This window comes from Plasmodium coatneyi, chromosome 12 (genome assembly GCF_001680005.1).
Source record: "Plasmodium coatneyi strain Hackeri chromosome 12, complete sequence".
Taxonomy (NCBI): Eukaryota; Apicomplexa; class Aconoidasida; order Haemosporida; family Plasmodiidae; genus Plasmodium; species Plasmodium coatneyi.
The window spans coordinates 4,521,488-4,546,388 of NC_033567.1; the positions used below are offsets into that span (position 1 = coordinate 4,521,488).

A 24,901-nucleotide genomic window follows, 5' to 3' on the forward strand; every position below is an offset into this window, starting at 1 on the left:
GGATGTCACCTTTTTGTCCAAGAAGACACAATTGTTTCCAACTTGAGAAAAATTTTATCCACCTTTTTAAAAAACTTTTCATCGTTTATTCTTCGTTTCCATAGATAAAAGGTTCTCTGCTTTTTTCTTAACATGTAATAACGACGTGCCTTTTCAAATTTGTTTTCCACTTTTTTTGAAGTTAAGTGCAGCCATTTGTAAAATGTATTCGTCATAATTTCATCAATTCTCCTTTTTTTTACCTTAAAAAAAAAAAAAAATACATAAAACACTTTGTGTGTATGAATGCACACATTAGTGCATATGTACGAATTACGAAAACGTGTGCACGAATTAACTTTTTGACAAATTCATGTGGGTAATTGCCTACGCTGTACTTTTAAGTATGCTCCCTTTGTGGCCAAGAATTGATTTTTGATAATTTTGAAGATGCGAAATTTTAGCATTTTTCTCTGTTTTGCGTCAATGAAACGGGTGATAAACTGGGCAACACATTTTGCCAACTTGCTTGAGCATTTATGTTTTCTGTTTTGGTGAGGAAAAGAAAAAATAAATAAGCACTCGCGAATGTTCAGCATACAACATAGACGCAGTTGCGACAAAATGGAGGTTATTTTTGAAGAATGCGTGAATATAACATATATTTGAGAAGGGGGGATTCGGTCCATGCACAGAACGGGAAAAATGCCTTAACATAAGGCGCAAAAAATGTACAGAAAAAGGAAAAAAATAGACACATGTAACATCAACTGTGGTATTCATTTGGGTTTTACAGAAAGGACAGGAAAACGAGCTTCCTCCTTCTCCGAAGATCGCTTAATTTAAGAACGCAGAGAAGGCTCTGCATTTTATAATAATCATTTGTAATTGCAGAAAATGCTCGTCTTTTCAGCTTAGTGCGATAGTACTCTTTAACAACTTTTAACAGTTTGACGTGCTCTGCTTTGTCTTCTTCTATTTTTTTCTTTTCCCTAAAGCGTTATTTTGAAGGTGTACAAGCGGTTGTGTGGGGAACAGAGTTGCTCATTTTTTCTCAATTTTATTATTTTATTTTATTTTCACAAATCAAGTTCAAAGTTGCGCATTTTTTTTCATTCCGTACAGTATATTATTAAATTGGATCCTTTTGGTCGGTAATAGCTTATTGGGGGAATTGTTCCCTTGTGCATTTTGCTGCTTAACTTTGTCGATGAATTTTTGCATCTTTTATGAACAGCTATGTACACGCATAAGCAGGGGAAAGATGACGTTGTTTTGAAAGGACGTCTCTACCTTATTTTCCTGGGGACAGTAAAATGCATTCAATATTGTATGTACCAGATAGCACATGCAACGAAAGGTGCTCTACTTTGAACGTGTCCAAAGGGGATGTGCAATTTGAGGAAGCTTATTCACTTTTTGATAAGTGCGAGGAGCACTACTTATTATTTTATTAAAAAAAATTGCTTAAAACTTAAAAAAAAAAAAAAAAAAAAAAAAAAGGATAATAATAAATTGCGTTGGATCCGTCCAAACGATTGAGAATATTTGTAAGATACAAGAGAGTGTGTAAATTTTAAATGTAAAGAGGAGGAATATGCATTTATTTTACAAGTGGGGAAAAAAAAAAAATGCATATAAAAATGTTCACACATTACGCATAGAATTAAATTTTCAGAGTTAATTTAATTCTTAATTTGGTAAGGATTATTAAAAAAACAATTTGGAAAATTTACAGAGCAGATATGTATACACACGTGAAGATTCCAAACGAATTTGCGAGAATGAAAAAATTCGAAAAAGGATATACATATATATGTCACTGTAATGATTAGACAAATGAGTGTAACTTGAAGTGCTGACTGGGGAAAATATACATGCTTGTATTTTTCCCCTACTCAGTTATGTGGAACGTGCACATGCACAGCCTCACATGTGTGCATTTAAAAAATGGTTGATAATTAAAGTGGCCGATTAGCAGCCTACTCGTCCTATGCGTCCTCATCAAAGGACGGTTTTGTCCGAGCCGCTGAACATTTTGTCATTAAAAATGCTTCGATCAATGTTGTACAAATTTGAATCCAGGCCGTTCATATTATTTCCATTCAGGGTGCTATCGCGTAAGGCGTTCGCACTTATGTTGCTTGCATTTTCATTTGAATTTGTACTTGCATTTGCACTTGGATTTGCACTTGCGTTGTCTCCGCCCACGTCGTCTAAATTGCTGGCTGACAATCTTTCTTCCCCGGGTCCGCCCGTGCTGCTTGCATCTGCGTTGGGTTCACTTAATCCGACGGATTCGCTTGAACTGGTAGGATTGTCAACCGATGGGCTGCTCCCGTCTGCTTTGCCCTGAGTTGAATCACCCTGCGCTGAATTCGAGGGCTGCTCAGAACTGCTAGACGGGCTACTCTCTGAAGGTTTGTCGTCCAGATTACCCTGAACATTCATCAAATAAGCCTGGGCATTTTTTTCCATCATTCCTATGACCCGTTTTGCAAAAAGACCAGTGTCATCAATGGTGTATCCCCCTTGCATGGAAGCAACGTCAAATATCTGTTCTGCAATTTCTGAATTTTGAGAATTCATTTTATCTATTTGTATTAAATGATTTAGCTGTTTGATAATGTAGTGGTTTGGATTAATTTCTAGCACTGGTTGATTGGCAGATTGTCCCCCGAACATTTCATTTTCTGACATTCCTTGTGCGGTGGCTTGTTGTTTCATGTACTTTTGCATGGAGGGGGATATGCCCATTTCTCCTTGAACTAGCAAAGCGGGAGAGTTAATCAATCTGTCGGAAATGCGAACTTCGTGCACTTTGTGAGAAAATTTGTTATGTAGCCATCTGCATAATACTTCGTATTTCATTTTTAGCTTATCCAGACTGTCGGTTTGGTTTTTATCGTTTTCTTTTTTTAACTTCAAATCTGCTTTGTTCACATCCAGCACATCGTACCCTTTGTATTTATTGACAGTGAGGGAGGACAAGCAGAATTCATCTATCGGTTCTAGGGAGAAAAGCACATCATAATTTAGTGCTTTTAATTTTTCCAAAGAGGGAGAATTTTGGGCTGTTTTTTTATTTTCCCCTGAAATGTAATAGATACACTTCTGATCCGGTTTCATATTTTCTATATAACTATCTAAATCGATTTTTTTATCTCCACTATTGATGGAATAAAATTCAACTAGGGAAGCAATTTCTTCTTGATTTTCTTTATCCTCCACTACACCAATTTTTAGATATTTTCCAAAGGTGTTGAGAAATTTATTCCATTTTTCTCCTCCGGTTTCTTTAAGTCCTTTCATCATGCTGATACTTTTAAGAACAATTCTTTTATTAATAATGGAAAGCATTTTTGACTTTTGTAGAATTTCTCTTCCTACATTTAGGGGCAAATTTTCACTGTCCACAATACCCCTTAAAAAGGTTAACCATCTGGGTATAGATTCTGAAAATTTATCATTTATGAAAACTCTTTTAACGTAGAGTCGAATTCCTCTTGATTCTTCATCAAACATATTTTTACTTAATTCCCACGGGAGAGATCCTGGGATGTACAATATAGAATTGAAGGAGATTTGTCCTTCTACGTTAAAGTGGACATAGGCTAACGGATCATCATATGCCTTAAAGGTGTTTTTATAAAAGCTGTAATAATCATTTTCAGTTAGCTTTTTCTCGTCTTGCTTCCATATTGGTAATTGCACGTTAATTTTTTCCCATTCGTGATATCTTTTTGTTATCGTTTTCATTTTCATTTTATCTCCATCTTTTAGGGACACCGAATCGTCTGGAACTCTTTCATAGTCAATTTTTTCTGACCAGATTTCGATGGGGAATTTAATAAACTCAGAATATTTTTTGATTAATTCTTTTAACTTATAATCCTCCAAATATTCGTCGCATTCTTCTTTCAAATGGAGGACAATTTTTGTTCCACTCGATTTTATGTCTTCATATTCCTGTTCATACTTTTTTATTTCGTTAACCATAAAGCTTCCATTCAGATCGGAGAACCATCTAAAAATAGTATTTTCTTTCTTTGTGAATACTTCCACTTTTTTGGACACCAGGAAGGAGGAGTAGAAACCAACTCCGAACTGTCCAATTAGGTTACTATCCGCTTTTCCTTCTTCAATTTGTTTTAAAAATTTGGCAGTCCCGGATTGGGCGATCGTTCCTAAGTTGTTAATGAGTTCATTTTTGTCCATACCAATTCCATTATCTGTAATGGTTAGCGTTTTGGTTTCTTTATCTGGTTTGATTTTTATGATTAGTTTTTTTACTTCATCAACTTGTTCTTTGTTTTCTACCTCTCCTTCTTTGTTAACTCCCTCAGGATTTGATTTTTCCATTTCACTTTTGTCTACTGGTGCGTTGGCTATATCCTGTGCTTCTTTCATTTGTTTCTCGTTTTGCAGTATTATCCTTTTCTTGTCACAGGCGTCCGATGCGTTCGAAATTAGCTCTCTCAGAAAGACATCCTTATCTGTGTATAGCGAATTGACAATTATATCCATAACTTTATTCACCTCTGCTTTGAAGTTGTACTTTTCCACCGGAGAACTCTCTGACGACATGTCCTCTCTAATTGTCTTCACGTCATCATTAAAGCTGTTTAATGCGTTTTCCTTAAGTCCCTTTTTTTTAAAAAGCGTTTTATTTATCCTATTATCTATGTTGTACCTACTGGCATTTTTGTAATTCAATATGTAGTTTAATTTTTCTGCATTTCGAGCTGTATTATAAGCTTGTGTTACGTCATTTTGTTTCAGGAGGGCAGCAAAAAGGAGGCACAGCACTAGTTTTATTTTGTTCGCGACACGAGCATTTTGCATTTTTCACAGCTTCACGTTTTGTTTTTCTGTGCAGGGAAAACGTGTTGAGGTGAAAGCGTCCTATACTTTTACACTACACCAGCTTTTGCCCCCCGCACGAAAGGTGTGACCATGTAAAAACATGTATGCACGTGCGTATAGGCAAATATGGTTACGCGAAGGAAGCAAAATTTAGAAGCAGTTCCTCATTAGCAGCCTTTGCAAGATTTTACACATGTTTTTTCGTGACACAAATGTTCTGCTGCAATCGTGTTGTGGGTTAAGGGTTAAAAATGGGCAGGTATGAGAACTACTGACAAGTTTCACGTTCTGTTTTTTTATTATCCCTATTTGGAAAGCGTTTTTTTGGCAGCATTAAATTCTTCTTGACCTTTCCGCAGGTGTAAACATTTTATTAATTCTTCTAATTTTTCTAATTTTGTTATTTTTGCTATTTTTGTTAATTTTTCCTATTTGCTTATTTTTTTTTGTGCTATACATAACGTTCCACATGAGGCGCTTTTTCGAATCCGCGTCGCATGGGCGGAGGCTTTTTAACGCCTTTTTTTTTTTTTTTTTTTTTTTTCCTTTCCTCGGTTAATGCGAAAGGTATTTAATTGAATACCTTTTTTTTGGAATAATGGTCTGCTCATAAAAGAAAATTAGAATTAACAAACTTGACAAATGACTGGCCCCAAGTGACGCCAATTTTGTCATACAAATGCATGCTTGCGGGGATTTCCAACAGGGACAGAGAAAAAAAATAAAGAAAAAGTAAACCAAGTTAACATGCAAATTAAAACATACGTAGGAAATGAATATATAAATGTATGCATATACGAATGTAAACAGGAGAATAGAAACAGGAAGGGGAAAGTACCGTAAGGGAAGCTTTTGGTCAAAGTTTCTGAAAATGAGCAAGGAGACCGCGCAAAATTAATAGCCCTATGGACAACTGATGAGAAAATTGCACAAATGCATTCTTTCTTTTTTTTTTGGAGACGTCCCTCTGTTCCTTTAAAAAGGGAAGCACGTTTCCATGAGGACCCCCAGTTTGTTCGGAACCTACGAAACATAGTAGAACAAATTGTTTGTGTTTGCACATAAGTGCAACCGTGAATGTACGTGCAGCGAATAGGAACTGGGCGATAAGCACAGGAGAAGTGGTAAGAAACGTGCCAGTAACGCGGCAGTAACGGGGGAAAAAATGTTTAGGAAGAGAACCATAAGTAATTTAAAACATCGAAAAAAAACGGAGGACATAAAAAATGAAGAAGAAAATAGCAGTGAAGAAAAAAAAGCCAAAAGGGAGGAAAACCCAAATGATGAAACGCTAGATAGCATTAGTGATAAAGACAGGCATATTAAAAAAGGCGATCTACACGAAAGAAAAGGCAGCAATGATAATGATGATGATGACGATGTGGTGTGTAAATTTCTGTTCAAGAAAAAATTAAAAAAGATGAATGAGGAAAATAATTTGCATTTAAAAAGAAAACACAAACAGATGATACAATCAAAAAGTGAAGACGTTAAAGAGCATAACATAACAGAGGATCGGGTGTACAAAGGAGATTTCAGCGTTTCGAAAAATTATGGCTCGTACGATATAGACGAAGACTCAAAGAATGACTATAGGGCCAGAATGGAAAGAAACATCGAAATAGGAGAAGAAATACTAAAAGGGAATTTAAAGGACAATGTTTATAGAGGAAAGGATGCTCATGAAAAAGCTCTGATGATTAGCAAAGATAGCTTGGCCAAAAATAAATACACAGGATTGTACGGCCCGGTACGAAATAGCGGAGCGAATGTGAGAGTCACTCTGAGGATTGACTATGAACCGTGCATATGTAAGGACTACAAAGAAACGGGTTATTGCGGATTTGGGGATACGTGCATTTTTTTACACGACAGAAGTGACTACAAAAGTGGGTGGAAAATTGAACAGGAGTATGAGGAAAAGCGAAAGCGAAATGAAGCTCTCCGAAAGGAAAAGTTAGAAAAATGGAACGAAAAAATGTTGCGAAAGTTAAAGAAGAAGGAGGAAATGTTGGGCAACTGCGAAGATGGGGACGATGGGGAACACGGGAAATGTGCACATATTGAAGGGGAGAATAATAGGGGGGATGAATCCCCAGACTTATCCGCTGTTTCTTCCTGCACAGAAAAGGAAAACTCTGACAGCGACTCCAGTGATGGCGAAAATAATCTCCCATTTGCTTGCATAAAATGCAAAAAGAAATGGAAACTCGAAATGAATCCAAGTGTCACTGAATGTTTGCATTATTTCTGTGAAAAGTGTTTCATTGAAATGTTTCAGAAAAATAAAAAATGTTTCAAATGTGGATTGCAGTTAAATGGAATTATGAATGTGGCCCATAACATTGTCGACATTCTGAATAAGAGAAAGTTTGCCAAATAAAATTAACTCTTTTTTTTTTTTTTTGAGCAGACCATTTTACGCAGTTCAATATTTGTTTCCCCTTTTAGTGGTCTCTCTATTAAAGCAGTTATTCGAGTCATCGATTAAAGGGAAGATAAACGAGAAGGCCTATCTGTTCATGTGCATACGTTTTGACACATGAATAACCCACTCCAGTTTTATTCCCTCCCCCCCAGAAAACCGCTTATACGAGATGGAGTCCTTTTTGCGCCTGGCTACGCAGTGGGGCCACTCAGGGCAGTCACTTTATCGTTACTGTATCGCGATTATATCACTATTTGATCATTTTACCATTTTACCGTTTTACCATTTTACCATCTTACTTTTATTGAATTGCTCTTTCGCAGTTTAAGTTTTTTTTTTTTTTTGGTGGCCTAAATATATTTTTTTCTTTGCTCCTCTGCATTATTAGCATAATTGTCCACGCAGACATCAACACACAAAATATGTGTTTATTTTTTCCGTTACACCAACTGCACTATTTTAACAACCCTGTGTTTAGTGCTTGTCATCACAATTTTGTTTCACAAACATTGTTTGATTTTAACACATATGTGTCAAAGTGACGTATATGTAAGCTTCCTTTTTTTTAGTTATAAAGCAGTATTAAACACGTTTTATTTTGTTGACCACATGGAAATTGCCTACTTGCGACTTGTGGGAAAAAAATTTCCAGTAACGGGTAATTTCACACTCCTTTTTTTGTTAGTTCTCAATTGGAAGAGATGGTAAATGGGGACGTGGGAATATGTACGCATGAAAGTGAACATAACGTGGCACAGCATAGTGTAGCATATAGCAGTCGTGTCGATTTTGCATATCCAACACGCATATGATATGGGTTAAAGAGGTATGCACTGATTATTGTGCGTATGTAGGAAATTGTGTATATATGGAAAAACGTGATTTTTTATTTTACATTTTTTAATCGCGCGCGCGTAGTACTACTTCTTCCCTTCTGTTAAAAGAAATAAATTTAATTATAATCAAAGCATGCAGTGTATGTTGTGTACTTAAAAAAATCCACATTCAAACGATTATATTTTATTTTTACAAATTATTTTTTTTTTTTTTTCCAATATTGGAAAAGAAAAAAAAAAATGGTATTCAGAGTTAATAACAACATGCATAAGTACGAATAAGTGTGAGTTTATCACATTTTATAAGAAAAAAAAAAAAAAAGGAAATGCATATAAAAGCACGCTTTATGATATAACTACGCACACGTTGAGGCATTACGTATATTAGGATGACGAGTTTAACCCCCTATGAATATCTATTTTTTTTTCTTTTTTTTTGCTCCATTTCGTCATGTGATTAATGATAAATGAAACGCACAGTGCTATAGATCGTCAGTCCCATTGTATCAGTCCATTTCGAGTGATTTGTTTTTGTTTTTCAAACGTGTGATTTCCGTGTTGAGGAGTAAACTTTCGTACGTACATGCGTACGCCTGTGCGTAAGTACGTATATATGTGCACATGTGTATGCAACGCGTTAATCCCTTTTTTTTTTTTTTATCAAACCCCAACACGTATGTACACTCAAATGTGAACATTTCACGTTTGCCATGTGCCCCTGTAAATTTATGCACACGATAGACAAAATAAAAACGGATTTTTCTTTGCTGTGTACTTGTACCATCTGTAGTGTGCATAGCCCATTTATGAATAGGAAAAGATTTACAAATATTGCAAGAGTGATTAAGTAGTATACGGGCAAACTCATCGGAAGAATAAGGGGATGCTCCTTTGTATACGCATTCTCCAAGTAAACAAAGTAGGAAAAAAGAACTGAATCTAGAGGGGGAGAAGGTGATCTGCAAAGGAAAGCTGTGCAGGAGAGCGGCTAAGAAGAAGCGGCACTAAGAATCGCCACGAAGAACGGCAACGCGCAGACAAACCGCAGAAGTGATCAGCCAAAACAATGGCCACGCAGAAACAAACAAAAATATGACTCTAACAGGAAGGAGACAATTATGTTTTTAACATTCCTTTTGATCAAATGCATTCCATGCTTTCTGGCACTAGGTTCAATTCCTGTTGGGTTTATAAATAGAAAAAACAAATTCAAGAAAATAGAAAATCACAAGTATGCCCTGGTCAGCACAATAGTTATGAACAGCTTCTTAATTTATATGAATAAGTTTTTCGGTCTATTAGGGATATTTAATTTTTTTTTGGGAAACTATCTATGTTTAATCGGTATAACAGGTGGGATTGCAGTGGGAAAATCAACATTCTGTAATTTTCTAAAAAAAAAAGACGTGGTTGTCATTAATGCAGACGAAATAACAAACCAGATATACAAAAAAGGATCAAGATGTTACAAAAAGATTTTGAAGCATTTTGGAGAGCAAATCCTGAACAATGACAAGACTATAAACAGAACCTTGCTACGAAAAATTGTCTTCAACAATGAGGAAAATGTTAAGTATATCAATAAAATCACCCACACGTATATAATAATGCAGATAATTAAGGAATGCTTAAAGTATAAATTTTTGTACTTTAAATATAATGTAGCGATAGAGGCGCCTCTCTTAATTGAAACGAAGTTATATTTATTGACAAGCCCCGTTATACTTCTCAAATCGTCAGTAAAGAATCAGATAACGCGTATATTATCTCGAGACAAAAACTGCACGTACGACACGGCAATGAGCATAATCAGGTAAGGGTTGCAAAAGGGGCTAGCTTTTTTAGTCCCTCCGACTTGGCCCGGTGCACTATTTAACGCGTATAAGGGGGTCTACATGTAATAAATGTGTATGTGCCTATTTTTGCACCTGTTTCTCCGTTTTATGGGTCAATGTGATAATACGCTGATACGCTGCTGCATGGATGCACTGGTATAAATGCCTTTTCTCCCAAATTGATGCGCGGCCAAAATGTTTGTTCACGTGTGTTGCACGTCGCACTGCCCCCTTTTGCTTAATAAACACGGGGAAGTATACGCCTCAACGTATGCTTGCTTACGTGCAACCCGTTCGTGTGTGCGTGCGTGTGTACGTATTTACCGGAATCCTCAATTCGGTGAATTCATGGAAACGCTTTTATTTCCCCCCTCTTTTCCGCAGAAACCAATTACCAACGGATGAGAAAATAAAGTACGCGGACATTATCATAAACAACGACGGGGATTTGCTAGACCTGCAGATGAAATGCGACGTGGTCTATAACAAATACTTAAGGAGTTTTTTCTTCTAATTCGTGCACCTTCTGTACGTAGGAAAGCATAACAGTTTGTCTGCACGAGAAGATGCAGACGAAAGTGTGAACTCTCATTTTTCGTCCAAAAATGTAGAGAATATTTTTTTCCCTTCAGTGCGTACATATGGTACATTTGTATATGCCCTTATGTACATACGCACGTATGTATGCGTATAAGCTGCGTAAATGCATAATTTGCATTCACGACTGAATTGTAAAAATAACTGATTTGAGACCCCATTTTTATTTACCCATTTTTTGCTATACTTTAATTCCTATTCGTTTTTTACTTCGTATTGGATTTTAATTTTAAAATTATGTAATGAATTTTTCTTTTTCTTTTTTTTTGTGTAATTTTTTAACTCATATCACAATGTTGAAGTTTTGTTACTACTAAATTTTTTTTTTCCTTACGAATATTCAACATTTCCCCAAAATTGTTACTTCTTCAGTAAACTATTTTTACTTTTTCGCAATTTGTGTAAACCCCTAAATGTAAGAAAAAATATTATGTTAGCACCACGGACCGGTCCTGATGTAATTCCCCGAATGTGTAAAAAAGCCGCAGGACTTAACATTCCTTTTTAAGTATATAAAGTTATTTACCGGAAAAAAAAAAAAAAAAAAGTCCACTAAAAAAGAAGATTAAAAGGGATAAAAAAAAGAAAAAATACACCATGTGGGCTTTTAAATATAACAAAAGGGAACAAATCGGCATAATGTCAAACAAGGAAAAAAGCAGGAAATTAAAAAAGTAAGGGAGTAGGCACAACTGTGGGAAGCCCGAGCTTTTGAACGTTTATGAGCAAGCTCCCAGTGTCACTAAAAACAACAAATCTTTTTCATAATGTCACTCTTAAGTCGCATTTATGTACCTTCGTACATGTGCACATGTAAACATATTCCCACATAAAAGCATAGTTACCTGCGTGCATGTGCGCGTTTACTTATTCCCGTCCCAACCCTGCCTGCAAATTACACCTGAAGCGAAGATGATCCACGAGATCATACTTAGCCTTATAGGGCAAACGGGGGACATCATAATTTTAGCGGATAAAAGGAGAAATAAAACGAAAAAGGAAAGTAACTTAAATATAGATGAATACTGCTTTGAAGTAAATAACAACATTCACATTTTTCTAAACTCAGAAATAAAAATAATCAACGACATTGTACAGTTGGGTTACTACTTTTACGTGATGAATATCTTCTGCTTGTTGGTTAAAAAGAACACAATTTATAAAAACCTAACGCACGTACACAAATTTAACAAGTTACATGAAGAGAGAAAAGGAAGGAAGGGGAAAGGTGGCACGAGAGAAAGGCTGCAAAGAGATGAAGACATCTCCAGCAGTGAAAGTTCCTCGTGGAATAGTTCCTCATATGAGTCATCTTCTGAGAACGAATCGGAAGACAGTAATAATTTGAACAATTCTGACCAGAAAAGACGATACGAAAAAAAAAAACAAATAGATAACTACTTTGGTGTAATTTTAAAAAACATCAAAAGCTTAAATAGTGTAAGTCCGTATGGATATTATGCAAATGGTATATCCAACGAAATAAGTAAATTCATGAGGAGGTACATGAAAAAAATTAGCCAAATAGAGGAATACATAAATAACAACAGCAACACCCCATTAACACAAATTTTAACCATGTTAGAAAAAAAGAGAGAAGAAATTATCATAATTATAAACATTATAAAAAATTATCTAGAATTTCAAAAAAAGGAAGAACAAAATGTACTGGAAGGAGAAAATAGAAACAAAACGAAAGAAATTATGGACTACTTGTACGAAAATTGTTTGAACGGCAATTCACGAGTTAAGGGTATATATCACAGATATTTCAAAAATTTGGGCAAAATCTTACTCCATCAGATTTTTTCCTGGATACTTTATGGTCAGCTGCTAGATCCTTATTACGAATTTTTTATACAAAAAAGGCAATTCATCTACTCTGATGATAAGAAGATTTTTCTCTCCCCCGAGGAGTTGTACGAAAATTTAACATTAACAAATGTCCAAAGCTTAAATTTTGAATGGAATTACTTATTCTTTCAATCCGTTTCAAATTTGCCTGAATGCTGCCTAGACAAGGTGGTTGGTCGTAAAATCCTTTTCATAGGGAAGTCAATTCGCATACTAATTAGGAGCAATAAATGGAACACCAGCGATATTGTGAAGCTGTTCTCGATCACCAAAATTTTGTCTAAAGCGTTTGATCAAGCGTCTCCAGCTTCGGGGTATGAAAAAGTTGCAAATTTGGAGCAAGTGACCAGTCCGAAGGAGTCTTACAACGGTGTAGGAAGCGAATGCCAGATGAATAGGACAAGCGGTGTAAATACTAATAAGGGTGAATCTACCTCCAACGCGAACCACTACTTACATTCTCTAAACATTTCCAGCTCGGACAGCTCTGATAACTCCTCCGATGAATCTTCCTCGGAACGTAATAAAGATGAAACGATAAATTTGTACTGTAAAGAAATATTCGACATTACTATAGAAAAGATAAGAAGCATCATAGCATACAAGTTGTGGAAGTACATAGTGAAGGACATAAACTTGATTAAAATTTTCGACCTGTTTAGGGATATTTATTTATTGAACAATGGAGACTTTTATGATTATTTTTTGGAGAAATCCTGGTCTCTCATGCATACCCCACCAAATTCGAAAAATGAAATTCTGCTGAAAGTGCTGGCATGGAAAAACTCATCCCTGTCAGTAGAAGAGTACTGCAAAGCCAAGTATGAAAATAGGAGGGACAAATTAGTTCTGGAGAAATATGAAGATGACGTACTATTTGGAGAGGAAAATGGCGACTTAAACGAGTCCACCTTTTTTAATAGCACAAATGGATACCATTTTGACAGTGACAACTCGGAAAATATTATTTCGAAATATTTCTACCCAAGAATATCTTACAAAAAATTCTCGTACGATTCTTTCGAAAGAGAAAAGTATGAAAACTTGGTACTAGGTGGCATGTGCTACATGTATGATAAGAAGATCGTTCTAAATGATTTCTACAAAGGTATACAAACCTTGAGCAAGAAAAACTACTACGATTATGATAACGTGTTCAGTGTGTGCGTGAACAATTATAGACAACAGATCCTGAGGGGCTTCAAACACGGCTTTGATTTTTCTGTAAATTTTAACAATTTTTTCGATAACAAATTTGCCGACATAGGTAGTAATAATGGGACAAACGTGAAGGGGTGTGCTGTGAGTGGCAATGCTAAGCAACATTTTGCAGATGATAAATTTCTGGTCGGCTGCTGCTTCGCCTTGGTTATCCACTCAATGAAAAACCCGTTGCTTTACAAAACGGACGTGCTGCAGAGCTCCTTGGGATACTGGGGGTCTCTGGGGGATTGTCTTTCTGTTGAAATAAAAGTAAAATTTTACCAAAAGGAGAATAACACACAGGAGGATGCATCAACCGAACAGCAAACAGGTAACCCTGTTCAGTACGGGGACAACCACAGCAATGTCCTACTGGGCGATGTCGAAGTGGAGGTCTCTCTCTACATAGGGGGGAAAGGCATATCCTCCTTTGTCCACAACAGTAATAGCTACACCGTGGACTACGCCAGGGAGTCCATTCTGAACAACAAACTTTGGGCAGACAATGTAAACCACGAAAAGAAAAGGCTGTACGAAGATATGGAAAACGATGAAGGTTACTTACGAAAGAGGAATGCCAACAGTGCAGATGTATCAAATCAGGATGACCTGATGAGTGATCATATGGAAGGAAATTACGACAAAGCTATAAAACAACCCGTGCTGAAAATACAGAGTAATAAACAGACATTTTATAATATAAATAAAAACACGTTAACAAAATTCCGCGTGCGAATTAACTGCCTGAAGCATTCGTTCAGTGTGTACATACAAAAACTGGATGAATACAACCTCCAGCTGAATAACCCGAAAAATAAAATTAAGCCAATTATCCATATCAGAGCATTGGACATGACGCAAGCCTTCACCCTCGACATTGGAAATGGCTACATAGGATTTTATACCTGCCCCATTTTATTTAAACATAAGTTGCTGAAAAAGAAAAACAAACTGAATCAGTGGTTCAAACAGTTCTACAGTGAGACGCTAAATGCCCGCTCGGATATTTACAAGAAGAATTTCTTTAACATGGGGGATGAGAAGAATAAGGAAGCGATACAAAACGAAATGAGAAATATCAACAAAATGATTCTATACAAAAATGGGAATAGCCAGAAGAAGGGAAAATTGGACACAGAGATGATCAGCTCCAATAGGGATAAAATGAAAAATGCGCTTCTGTTCAGTTCGTACGACTGCTCAGTGGAAATATACAAATGGTTCCACCAGTCTTACAAGTCCCCGATCGAGATTCCCGAAATTGACATAGACAACGAAACACTGATATTTTATGACAAGCAGATAAATAAGAACATACAAATACATAGTGGTTTAAATTTGTGGAATAACATAGAGATATATTTCAAACTCACCTGGCCAATAGCTCTAATAATCAACACGAGTACCATCTACACGTACAATTCAATTTTCCAGTTTCTTTTCCTCCTGGGCAGAATTTATTATAATTTAAAAATTTTGTGTTACCATAATAGACATTTGTACAAGTATTTGAATTTTAAAAAAGGGGGGTTGCTATTTTCTCACTTGTTTTCCATTAGATATAAAATGCAATTTTTTTTTTTTCATTTGATTAAATATTTGCAAGAGGACATCATAAATTACGAGTACAAATTGATGATTACGCAAATTCACAAATCGAAAGATTTTGAGTACACCAAGTCGATCCATGATTTGTACATTTCGCAGGTAGCCACCAAGTGCTTTCTGCGCGTTCAAGATATAACGAACCCTTTGCTGGAGCTGATAGACACGTCCTTCAAATTCTGCTACTTTTTCCAGTGTTTAATAGAAAACGAACTATTCACAGATATATTAAACTACGAATTGGTGGATGAGCAGGAAAAAAACAAAACAAAAAAAGGAGACACGACAGTACCGGACGATGAGCAAAATAATGACAACCATGAAGAGAAGGATAACGATTTAAATCAAGTTATTGAAAAGCTACTACAGTATAATGACACCTTTAATGAAAAGCTAGTGTCTGTCATGAACGAAATGGTCAATATAAGCTCCAACAGCAACCACGCCTACCTTGTTCACTTTCTGACTACCCTAGATTTTAACAATTATGTAACGAAGATAAAGGACTCTTTGGCGAATGCTAAATCGGTTGGTGTGTCCCTAGCAGGGAGCGGAAACCAAAATGAACAAACGCAACAGGGCTACCCGATCGAGGGAAGTAAATCGGACCTCGGCAACGCGGTGGCTAATAACACACGTGACAGCAACAAAAGGGACGACCACAAAATGGAATACATAAGCATTGACAACGTGAACTCGAACGATAATTACTACACAGGAGGGAAAGAAAATTACTCGAACAGACTGCTAAGTGACCTATCGAACCGCATCAGTGGGGTGGACTACACAAATGAGGCGAACCAACTTGGTAGTAATAAAGACATTTTAAAAAAGAGAGTAGTTAACAAGTTCAGCAATTTGTTGCCTAGCGATGTTGAGGAGAAGTGGGGCATGCAGCCAAGTGGCATAAACCAGTACAGCCGAATTGGCATGTCCGAATCGGTAGACAAAAGCGTCTTAAATGGAGCTCCCAGCCTCAGCCGCTACGGCAATGCGGGCAGCTACTACGGCAGCTACAATCGTGGCGGCATCGCCAATAATAACTACAACGCGTTAATTGACAAATATTCAAACATACTGAACAGTTATATGAACAACAGTGGTGACAGAAACTCCGTTTACCAGGTTTCGCAAAATTATATAAACAGTTCTCACGTGGATTCGTACAACACATCGTTAGATGTCGCGAAATTGAGGCACATAGGTGACGCTTCCCATGTGGTAGATATCGGCAACGCGGGTAACCCGATCAGCGTGGGCGCTTCCCCTGGTGCCTCCAATTTTAATGTGCACAGTTTAGACACTGGAATAAACAGCAACAATAATGTACCAGGTTATGGAAACAGCCTGGCAAGCAACATGAGCAGTCTGTTACGCAAAGTCGACTTGGATGGAAAATCCAACTTCAGTCAAAATTTCTTAAGCGCTAACCACAGCATGCACGGTAACGCGCCGGCCGATTTAAACAGCCTCCACGATTTAAGCATTAAGCAGAATTTCAACGTGCAGAATTTGCTGGACAACTATAACTACAGCTATAACGGCTTCTCCGAAAACGGCTCCTACACCAGCCATAACTTGGACAAGCTCGGCAACGATAATAAGCTCACGCCCCAGATGTATAACATCCCCCTAAATTTGTATCGAAATGAAAATAACAACTTAAGTGAAGCGGATCGGGAGAAGTAGTGCCTACCGGAATGAATCAATTTTTGTGCAGATGGGGGGAAGCGCTAAAGTAGGAGGCTGCAAAAAGTCGCGCCACAATAGTTCATTTGCCATATAACAGGAACTTTTTTGTATGTCTGTAGTTAGGTATGTATACTGCTGTGTATACAATGCGTATCTACTGATGACTGCTTTTTTCTCTCCCACTTTAGAACGCCTCTGTTTTAGCGAGCCCCCCACATTTTCCTAATCTTAATTTTTATTTTTTTTCTCACCTGTGCATATATACCACATCACGCGCGGCTCTTGTTAATCCCATTTGTCTAGTTCGTTTTTTCCACCTTTTATCTGCCAAATGGGAGTACCTTCATCGCGTCTGCTCCATTTCGTTTAAAATTTGTTTGTGTTTGATTCTACACATTGTTATACTCTATGTTTGCGTGGCGAAGATTTCTTTTTTTTTTGTACCTATTTTGTATTGTTTGCAAGCACCATTTTGTGCATTTTCTTTTTTTTTTGGGGGGGCTCCTAATCCGCGCTGTGAGTAGCCCCCACTTCACCAATAACCCCAAAAATGACAACTGCGAAAAAATATGTTACGTGCACATGTGGGAAAGCACAAATTTACAATCCATACATCATGGATACCGCTGCAGCAATAGGATATACGCGCTCGGTTCCGTTTGTGTAGAAATTTATACAACTTTTTTTATTCACAAAAAATGGGCGCAATAAACTGTACGGGGAAAGTTTTGTGTAAAAATTGAATAGCGGGAGGAACGTGCTGGATATATATTTTTAGCACATTCCGAATCAGCATGTTCAGCTGTTTTGTTTTCGGCATCTACAGTGAACCATGTTGTAGGCACGCAAGTGGTACAACATATGGATGGATGGCGCACGTTGCCAATAGTACATGCAAGGAAGCATATTCCTTACCCCCCGTCAGCTAGGCCCAAAACAGTCACAACTACGTGAGAATATTGCAGAAGGCATAAGTTACTTCACACCTTAACTGCTTCTACACGTTTTTACTCCGTCGATTTTCTCCATTTTTGTACACTTGCCAAGTGACAGATAGTTACACTCCCCCGTGTAGGATGCAGGTCACCGGCGCATAAGTTTGGATCTGACATTTTCCCAATTTGTTCACCTAATGAAGGGGCATAAAATAAGGAAAGAATCGTCCCATTTTGCACATTGCCCCATTTTATAATGTCAAATGTAGTGAATTATTTTTTTAAAAATTTCGTCCTGAAGGAAAAGAAAACAATCCTGAAATGGGGTATGCTGAAAAGAAGGTACTCCAAAATAACAAGTGTTAATGTGAATAACTGGAATGACATCCACAGGGAGATAATTCATAAAATCCATGAGAGCGATTTCGTTTCGATTGACGTGGAGTACACAGGGCTACACCTAAAAGATGAGAGGTACATATCTATAGATTCGAGTTATGAAGCCCATTGTTATGGAGCCAAATCTTTTTTCCCGTGCCAAATTGGAATTACCGTGGCTAGGAAAAATGACACAAAAGAGAAGGAGAAACGGGTACCAGACGGAGGAGGAGAAAAAGAAAAGGAACAGCTTCGAAAGATGAATGTACACAATATTAAAGTTGCAAGACAGGAGAATGAAAAAGTAGACCACAAGTACAGCTTAAAGTGTGACCAAGAGTGGGACATATCACCTTACTGTATTTATGTTTTCCCAAAGGAAAATAAATACTTCAGTGTATCTACAACCACTCTTATTTTTTTAAAGGAAAATAATTTCGATTTTAACGAATGGATTTGTAATGGTGTGGGTTATTTAACGCCACCTGAGGAGGAAGAGAAAAAAAAATATATCTTTGAAAAAATGGATGAGCTAAAGAATTTGATGAATAAATGTAGCACGAAAACGGAGGATGTCAAAAAGAACTTGGATGACAGAAAAAAAAAAGTCGATGTGGGGAAAATTATTCAAGAAATAGAAAATTATAAAATTGTGGACGATGAGGATAAGGAAGCCGTTATTGAAATAATAAAGAAGATTGGAATTTGGCTCACTCGCGGGGATATGGCCCATCCTGTAGGGAGGTTTAATCAAGGAGAGGGGGATAAAACAAATTCGGTGGGAGAGGATAACTGTGCAGATGGGCCATTCTTACACCAATTGGAAGATGTAGGGAATCCCCCCTCGCATCATATCAATGCAACCTTTCAACGAGGTGGTACCAATAGGAATAATTGCAACAGTGTGTACACGAATTATACACACGATTGTGGGGGTAATGAGGAAAAAAGTGCCACGTTCAAGGGAAACATTCCCGGTTCGTTAGAATCTAAAAGTAATGACCATGTTGCTTCCACTCGTATAAACAGTGATGACATCCCATTAAACTCTAATCATGTAGACGCGTCCATCCATGGGGAAAACCCAAACGATGATCCATCGGATTGTCCCCTATACATAGAAATAGAAAACCCGTATCTACGATTACTTGCCCATACGTTAATAACGAAATATTTCGACGGCATTTTCTGCATATCTGTCAAGGTGAATGATAAAAAGCATTTAGCTATCTATCGAACGGAGAAGGATTCGTACAAAGAACAAATTAAAACATTAGAATTGGAGATAGAGAAAATAAACCAAACAGTTGGAGTGAGATTACTGTTCGATGAAATTATAAAAAATAAAAAAATAATTATTGGACATAATTGCTTTTATGATATCCTGCACATTTATCAGACCTTCTATCATGAGTTGCCAAATTCGATTAGTGTCTTTAAGAATAAATGGACAGAGATATTTCCCTACACATTTGATACAAAATACTTGAACGAAACGAATGAATATTTATATGCACTGAATGGCCCTGCGACTTTGAAGGGGTTATGTGAGTACATGGCTTCCCTCATTTCGGCCAGCAACGATTTCGATTTTGTTTTTAATTTTACGAAGGGTCATTCGGACCTCCCTCAATGTTTTGTCCCTCTTGTGAAGTTCGGGGATGGGCCAAATGGTGCAGTGGGTAATGTTCTTGGCACCACAGCGAGGTACGCGTCCATAGAAGGGGAAAATGAAGCAAATAATGACGCAGATAAGGAAAATAATAACCGTTCGGATGATAGGAAAAAGGACAATATGTATCAAAATGGAGTAGAATTAGTCTCCCCCCAACAGAGAAGCCACGATTGTCATGTAAATGCCAAAACGAGTGATGAACATAACGCTGGTTACGATAGCCTCCTAACATGCCTGCTTTTCATATTCCAGTGTCACTACATTTTGAGAAAAAATAATATGATGTGGAAAAATATTTACTTCAGTAAAACAAAAAGCACGAACGAAAGCGGCAAATCATTTTTTGATATTTTCCTAACCATGTGTAATAAAATAAAGATTGTAAAAACGCAGCCTAATGTGGTATCGCTAACCAGTGCGGAAAACTACGAAATGGCCAGACATTTTTACATGTATGATTATCCCAGCTATTTTAAAAAATGGGAAATCATGAAAATTTGGTCCCCCATTTGGATTTCCCTAAGTAAGGTGGATGACCAATCCTGCTGGATAATAGCCAAAAGTGACGACGACGCAAAAAACATTAAGATGATATATAAGATGCTGCAGAACCCGCAGTTCAAGTTGTGCACCTATGAGGAGTACATGAACAAGTTTAAGTCCAAGTAGACCAATCAGCGCTTGACAAGTGGGTTTGCGGCCCCTTTTGCTGGTATGCCCATCTATACGCGCGCCCGTGCGTCTCATTTGTATATCAACCATTTTCCCCCCCTTTAATTCGAGAAACAACTTTCTAAATTTTAATATTTTGTTTAAATTTTTACTTCCACTTTGAGTAACTGCTGATCCCCCCATGAGCTTCCCCCTGATAAGGAGTGCCACATTCGGGAGGAACCCATGCGAGATGTACACGTGATGCATGAACGGAGGAGCACACTCACTCGTAGGTCTATTTTGCGCAAGCTTATAGAGGCCCCTTCCCCCCTCCTGATCCTTCCTTGCGAAGGGGCATTTTTAAAGCAGGACTACGCTTTAGGGTTGACTACTTTTATACGGCGTGTATTTGGCTAATAATTTTTATCATTACAGAGGGGACAAATTGTTTTTATGACTTATGCGCATAAATAAAACGGGCTGTAGAGCGTGTAATTAGGGAGTGCACGGTTCCTTCCATCGGCAAAAAGGTACACCAGTTGAAACGAATACATATAAATAGAACGGGGGTGGTGTATCTAATCGGTGTGCCTTTTGATGCCCCTCCTTAAGCGCATTTGTTGAAAGTGAGAAGGGATTACACATCACCAAATAATTTCTACGCACAGTGTTTCTCTACATGTGGGAGGCGGCACTGCGTGTAAATTTGCCCTAAGGCAGTTCACCCATAAAAATAATCATCCCCATGTTGGAAAAAAGGGATAACAACAAAAAGAAAAAAAAATCACTTTCTGGTACACCACAGGAGAGGTATACAAGTTCAATGATGGGAAAACGCAGTCATCACCTGTCGACCCGTTTCCGCATCGTAGAAAAAATCCCAATCTGGGTGTGTTACCTTTCAGATGCTATGAATAGATCTCCAAGTTTTGCCCCCATTTTTGCCTTAGCTTCTGCTTCAGTTAGAGTCGGTGGCCAGTCGTATATCGAACAGAAGGCATATACACACATTGGCACGCAGGCGTTATCGCCATGTATGAGTGTGCACATGTGTATTATTATGTGCCAATGCTGTGCCCAATGAAGCGCAAAGATATGCGACGCAGGGTGATTAAAAGGCCCAGTTGCACATTGCAATTTTGAGGCGAAATTAAAATTAAGAAAATATACAAAAGGGTGGAAGCGGATGCGCAGGGTTACTTGTCACGTCCTTAGCTTCTACCCGCGAACTATGTAAAAATAGCGAAAGGTAGAAAAAAAAAAAAAAAAAGTATATACACATAAACATACAATAGTAAAAAGCGCGGCTCCCAATACTTATTACAACGGAGAAGAGGCGTTCCCTTTATCCATGCCAGGAGAAAAAAAAACAGGAAAACATTCCCGTAAAATGCCTTCACCCGTCGTAAGCAAATTTCCTCTTGTTTTTTTTTAAAATATGGTGAAACATGATCGATAGCGACACAGAAAAATTCAGGGACATAAGCCACAAGGTACAGGGGAAGTACATCCCAGTTATAAAGTTCGGGGGAACGAATAAATACATCAATAAAAATTACACAAATGATTCCGGTACGGTCTAAAAAAAGGAGTTATGAAAGGGCATAGTGAAATATGAACTTCTGTGTTGAATGCGCTTATGTACATAACACCCTACGGGTGAGGCGAGTTTGTGTGAAAGCAATTGGGGGGGGAGGGAGACTAATAGGGATCCCACTCAGGGGTGTCCATTACCCGGCTTGCTTGGCACTGGGTCGTTTCATGTAGATACCGTGCCCAGTTGCAGGCCCGCGTGTGGCTCCCGGCCCCAGTTGGCACTTCGTACTAGACGTATGTGCACACATGTATGTATTTTACACCCAACGAACACGCTCAAACGAGAGAATTTACCTCAACCCTTTTCCTTACCACCCGACGCAGATGCCACAAATAATATAAGTTTTACCGGAGACGGGTTCAACACAAACAGCACAGACATATACTGCGATAACAAGTACGGGGTGAATCGAGTCTGCTTTTCCCCCCAAGGGAAGTACGTAGCAGGATGTGGAACGAACGGCATAATTTACGTATACGATTTGTATGAAAATAAATTGCTAACAAAAATATGTACAAGGATTGACAACATAAGAGACTTGAAAATAAGCGATAATGATAAGCATATATACGCCTGTGGGGATAATCAAATTATAGAAATTTTTGACCTGTACGAAGGTAGGAAGGTCTTTAACGATGATGTTGCGAGGTATGTAGACGTATCCATCCCAAGCTTAATTAAAAGTCAAAGTGGGAAAACTGGTCAAAATGGCGAGAATGAAGAAACGGGGCAGGAAAAACTACCCCTGAAGGGGGGAAGAAAAAACCTACTCAGTAATATGTACGCCCCATGGATGAAGGTTAAGCATAAAGATTTTACCCACAACAAAGTTGTATACGTCCCAATATATAACTACGCCGATTTGATCAAAAGGGACATCAATATGGTGGACTTAAATAGCATTAAAATAAGGAAAGTAAATCCAGTGATTAATAAGTCCGTATTTATTATTAAAGACTCACATGATTGCAGCACTTCCTGCTTGGCAGTGCCCAACATAAGCAACTTCTTACTCTATTCAGGGGGGGGTGATGGGTTGCTAAAAATCTGGGACATAAGAATGAATTCGTTTACTCTAAGTAAGAAAGAAAACTATAAAGAGGCCAAATCCAATGTGACATTCTTAGATAGTACAAATCCGTATGCTTCTATATGCTCACATGAGGATATCCTCACCAGCATAAGTTTTAACAACACGATAGACTATGAAGGTGCATATAAAAAGAGGCGAATAGTAAGCCATAGAGCAAGGTTAGCCAGGGGGAGGAAGCAATGTGCAGCTGATGGGAACGGCTCACAGATGGGAAAGGAATCACCTAGTGGGGAGGCTGAAGAATTGTTTACCTTCCAAGATGAGGAACATTTCTTGGACGGTGAAAACAGCAGTTCTTCCGTTTCCTCCTCATGTTCTTCCGCGTCTTACTCATCCGTCACCTTTGATCTGACGAGAAACAAACTTAATAACGTCCTGATGACAAGCGGATACGACGGATACATTCGGCTGTACGACATAAACAATAATATCATTAAATCCTTTTATGATGAGGACAAAAGTATCACGCACTGTATGTTCAGTCATAACAACAAATATATCATTAGCACGAACAAAGCCAAATCCGCAAAAATTTTTGACTTTATCTACATGAATAATAAGAAGAACGCAAGAAATATGGTGAGCTACCTTGCTAATTACAAGTCTTATCATTTGAACAAACGCAGGCGCAACGAACATGTGGGGGAGGATGACGATGAGAATGGCAATTACGACAACTTCTACGATGACAACTTTTCGAGAGACATATACGATAAAGAATTCCAGCCATGTGAAATTAAAAATATATATGAAGATAAAGAACTGGCCGAAAAAATAAAACTCGTTAATGAGTTAAACAGGAAAATAAGTAGAGGCCATAAGAAGAAAGCTGCGGGTGAGGGTGACCAGGGGGAAAACGTAGTGGAAGACGTAGTGGAAATCGAATCGGATGTCACCTACTCATACACAAATTCCAGCCTCTTTGATGAAAGTACAATAAAAACGAATATCTTCTACGAACATGTTAATAAAAAGTTGGAACCCACGTGGTTCCTCTTTCTGGATAACTTGAAATATATGAATCTCATCCCGTACGATAGGCTAAATGAAAGTCTGAGGAGAAACCACCAATATGCTAAGGCACTTTATAGAAAATTGAACCATCCTAGTGACAATAGCTATCACAATCCGGGTGAGGCAAACGCAGAAAAACAAATCTACCACCCGCTGAAGGACCGAATGGAATACATGATGTACTGCAAAATGTCAGATATTATAAATAACGAATCGCATATTCCTAATTTTTATTCCTGCGTAGCGGGGGATAAGTGCATTATTCCCTCACTCGATACGTATGCACATGTGTATGACATATACACAGGTTTCCATGTTAACACAATAAGCAATCTTTACTTGCCAAACTATCATTATACTGATTATTCGCATTTTAACTCCTCTAGCATGAAGGAGTCATTTTATAAAAGGAGGAATTTGTCTTTTTTAACAAGTGTAGACACGTACCCGAAGAACCAGAATATCGTTGCAACTTCGAATGGGTACCCGGATGGATCACTTGTCCTTTGGGTTTTTGCCCCTTTCTAGTGTGGGAAATACGTTGCGATGTGTTCACAAAAGGGGGGGTTTCATCGTATTAGTTTCGTTAACACGTTACGTATTCTCCTTCTACCCCTCTTTTTTCCATACGCATAAAATATTTTTTTCCCCAAATGATCT

General features: G+C 37.7%; 7 protein-coding genes across 7 annotated transcripts; 5 read left to right on the forward strand and 2 right to left on the reverse strand.

Annotated features, from left to right (window-relative positions):
• Positions 1 to 5: 5 nt before the first annotated feature.
• Positions 6 to 1,203, reverse strand: PCOAH_00046780 (Uncharacterized protein; the record flags this gene model as incomplete). The annotated part of the gene is made up of 4 exons (XM_020061462.1): positions 6 to 242; positions 378 to 525; positions 774 to 971; positions 1,103 to 1,203. The coding sequence occupies 4 exons, from the start codon at positions 1,201 to 1,203 to the stop codon at positions 6 to 8; spliced, it is 684 nt and encodes a 227-aa protein (XP_019916211.1).
• A 780-nt stretch (positions 1,204 to 1,983) lies between these two features.
• On the reverse strand, positions 1,984 to 4,824 carry PCOAH_00046790 (Heat shock protein; the record flags this gene model as incomplete). Its single annotated transcript, XM_020061463.1, has 1 exon — positions 1,984 to 4,824. One exon carries the CDS (start codon positions 4,822 to 4,824, stop codon positions 1,984 to 1,986), a length of 2,841 nt encoding a protein of 946 aa, XP_019916966.1.
• A 1,186-nt stretch (positions 4,825 to 6,010) lies between these two features.
• Positions 6,011 to 7,228, forward strand: PCOAH_00046800 (Uncharacterized protein; the record flags this gene model as incomplete). The annotated part of the gene is made up of 1 exon (XM_020061464.1): positions 6,011 to 7,228. The coding sequence occupies one exon, from the start codon at positions 6,011 to 6,013 to the stop codon at positions 7,226 to 7,228; it is 1,218 nt and encodes a 405-aa protein (XP_019916214.1).
• A 1,999-nt stretch (positions 7,229 to 9,227) lies between these two features.
• On the forward strand, positions 9,228 to 10,458 carry PCOAH_00046810 (Dephospho-CoA kinase; the record flags this gene model as incomplete). The annotated part of the gene is made up of 2 exons (XM_020061465.1): positions 9,228 to 9,922; positions 10,329 to 10,458. 2 exons carry the CDS (start codon positions 9,228 to 9,230, stop codon positions 10,456 to 10,458), a joined length of 825 nt encoding a protein of 274 aa, XP_019916175.1.
• Positions 10,459 to 11,453: 995 nt separating this feature from the next.
• Positions 11,454 to 16,892, forward strand: PCOAH_00046820 (Uncharacterized protein; the record flags this gene model as incomplete). The annotated part of the gene is made up of 1 exon (XM_020061466.1): positions 11,454 to 16,892. One exon carries the CDS (start codon positions 11,454 to 11,456, stop codon positions 16,890 to 16,892), a length of 5,439 nt encoding a protein of 1,812 aa, XP_019916904.1.
• Positions 16,893 to 18,086: 1,194 nt separating this feature from the next.
• On the forward strand, positions 18,087 to 20,552 carry PCOAH_00046830 (CAF1 family ribonuclease; the record flags this gene model as incomplete). The annotated part of the gene is made up of 1 exon (XM_020061467.1): positions 18,087 to 20,552. One exon carries the CDS (start codon positions 18,087 to 18,089, stop codon positions 20,550 to 20,552), a length of 2,466 nt encoding a protein of 821 aa, XP_019916149.1.
• A 1,259-nt stretch (positions 20,553 to 21,811) lies between these two features.
• On the forward strand, positions 21,812 to 24,769 carry PCOAH_00046840 (Uncharacterized protein; the record flags this gene model as incomplete). The annotated part of the gene is made up of 2 exons (XM_020061468.1): positions 21,812 to 22,109; positions 22,458 to 24,769. The coding sequence occupies 2 exons, from the start codon at positions 21,986 to 21,988 to the stop codon at positions 24,767 to 24,769; spliced, it is 2,436 nt and encodes an 811-aa protein (XP_019916509.1).
• Positions 24,770 to 24,901: the final 132 nt, after the last annotated feature.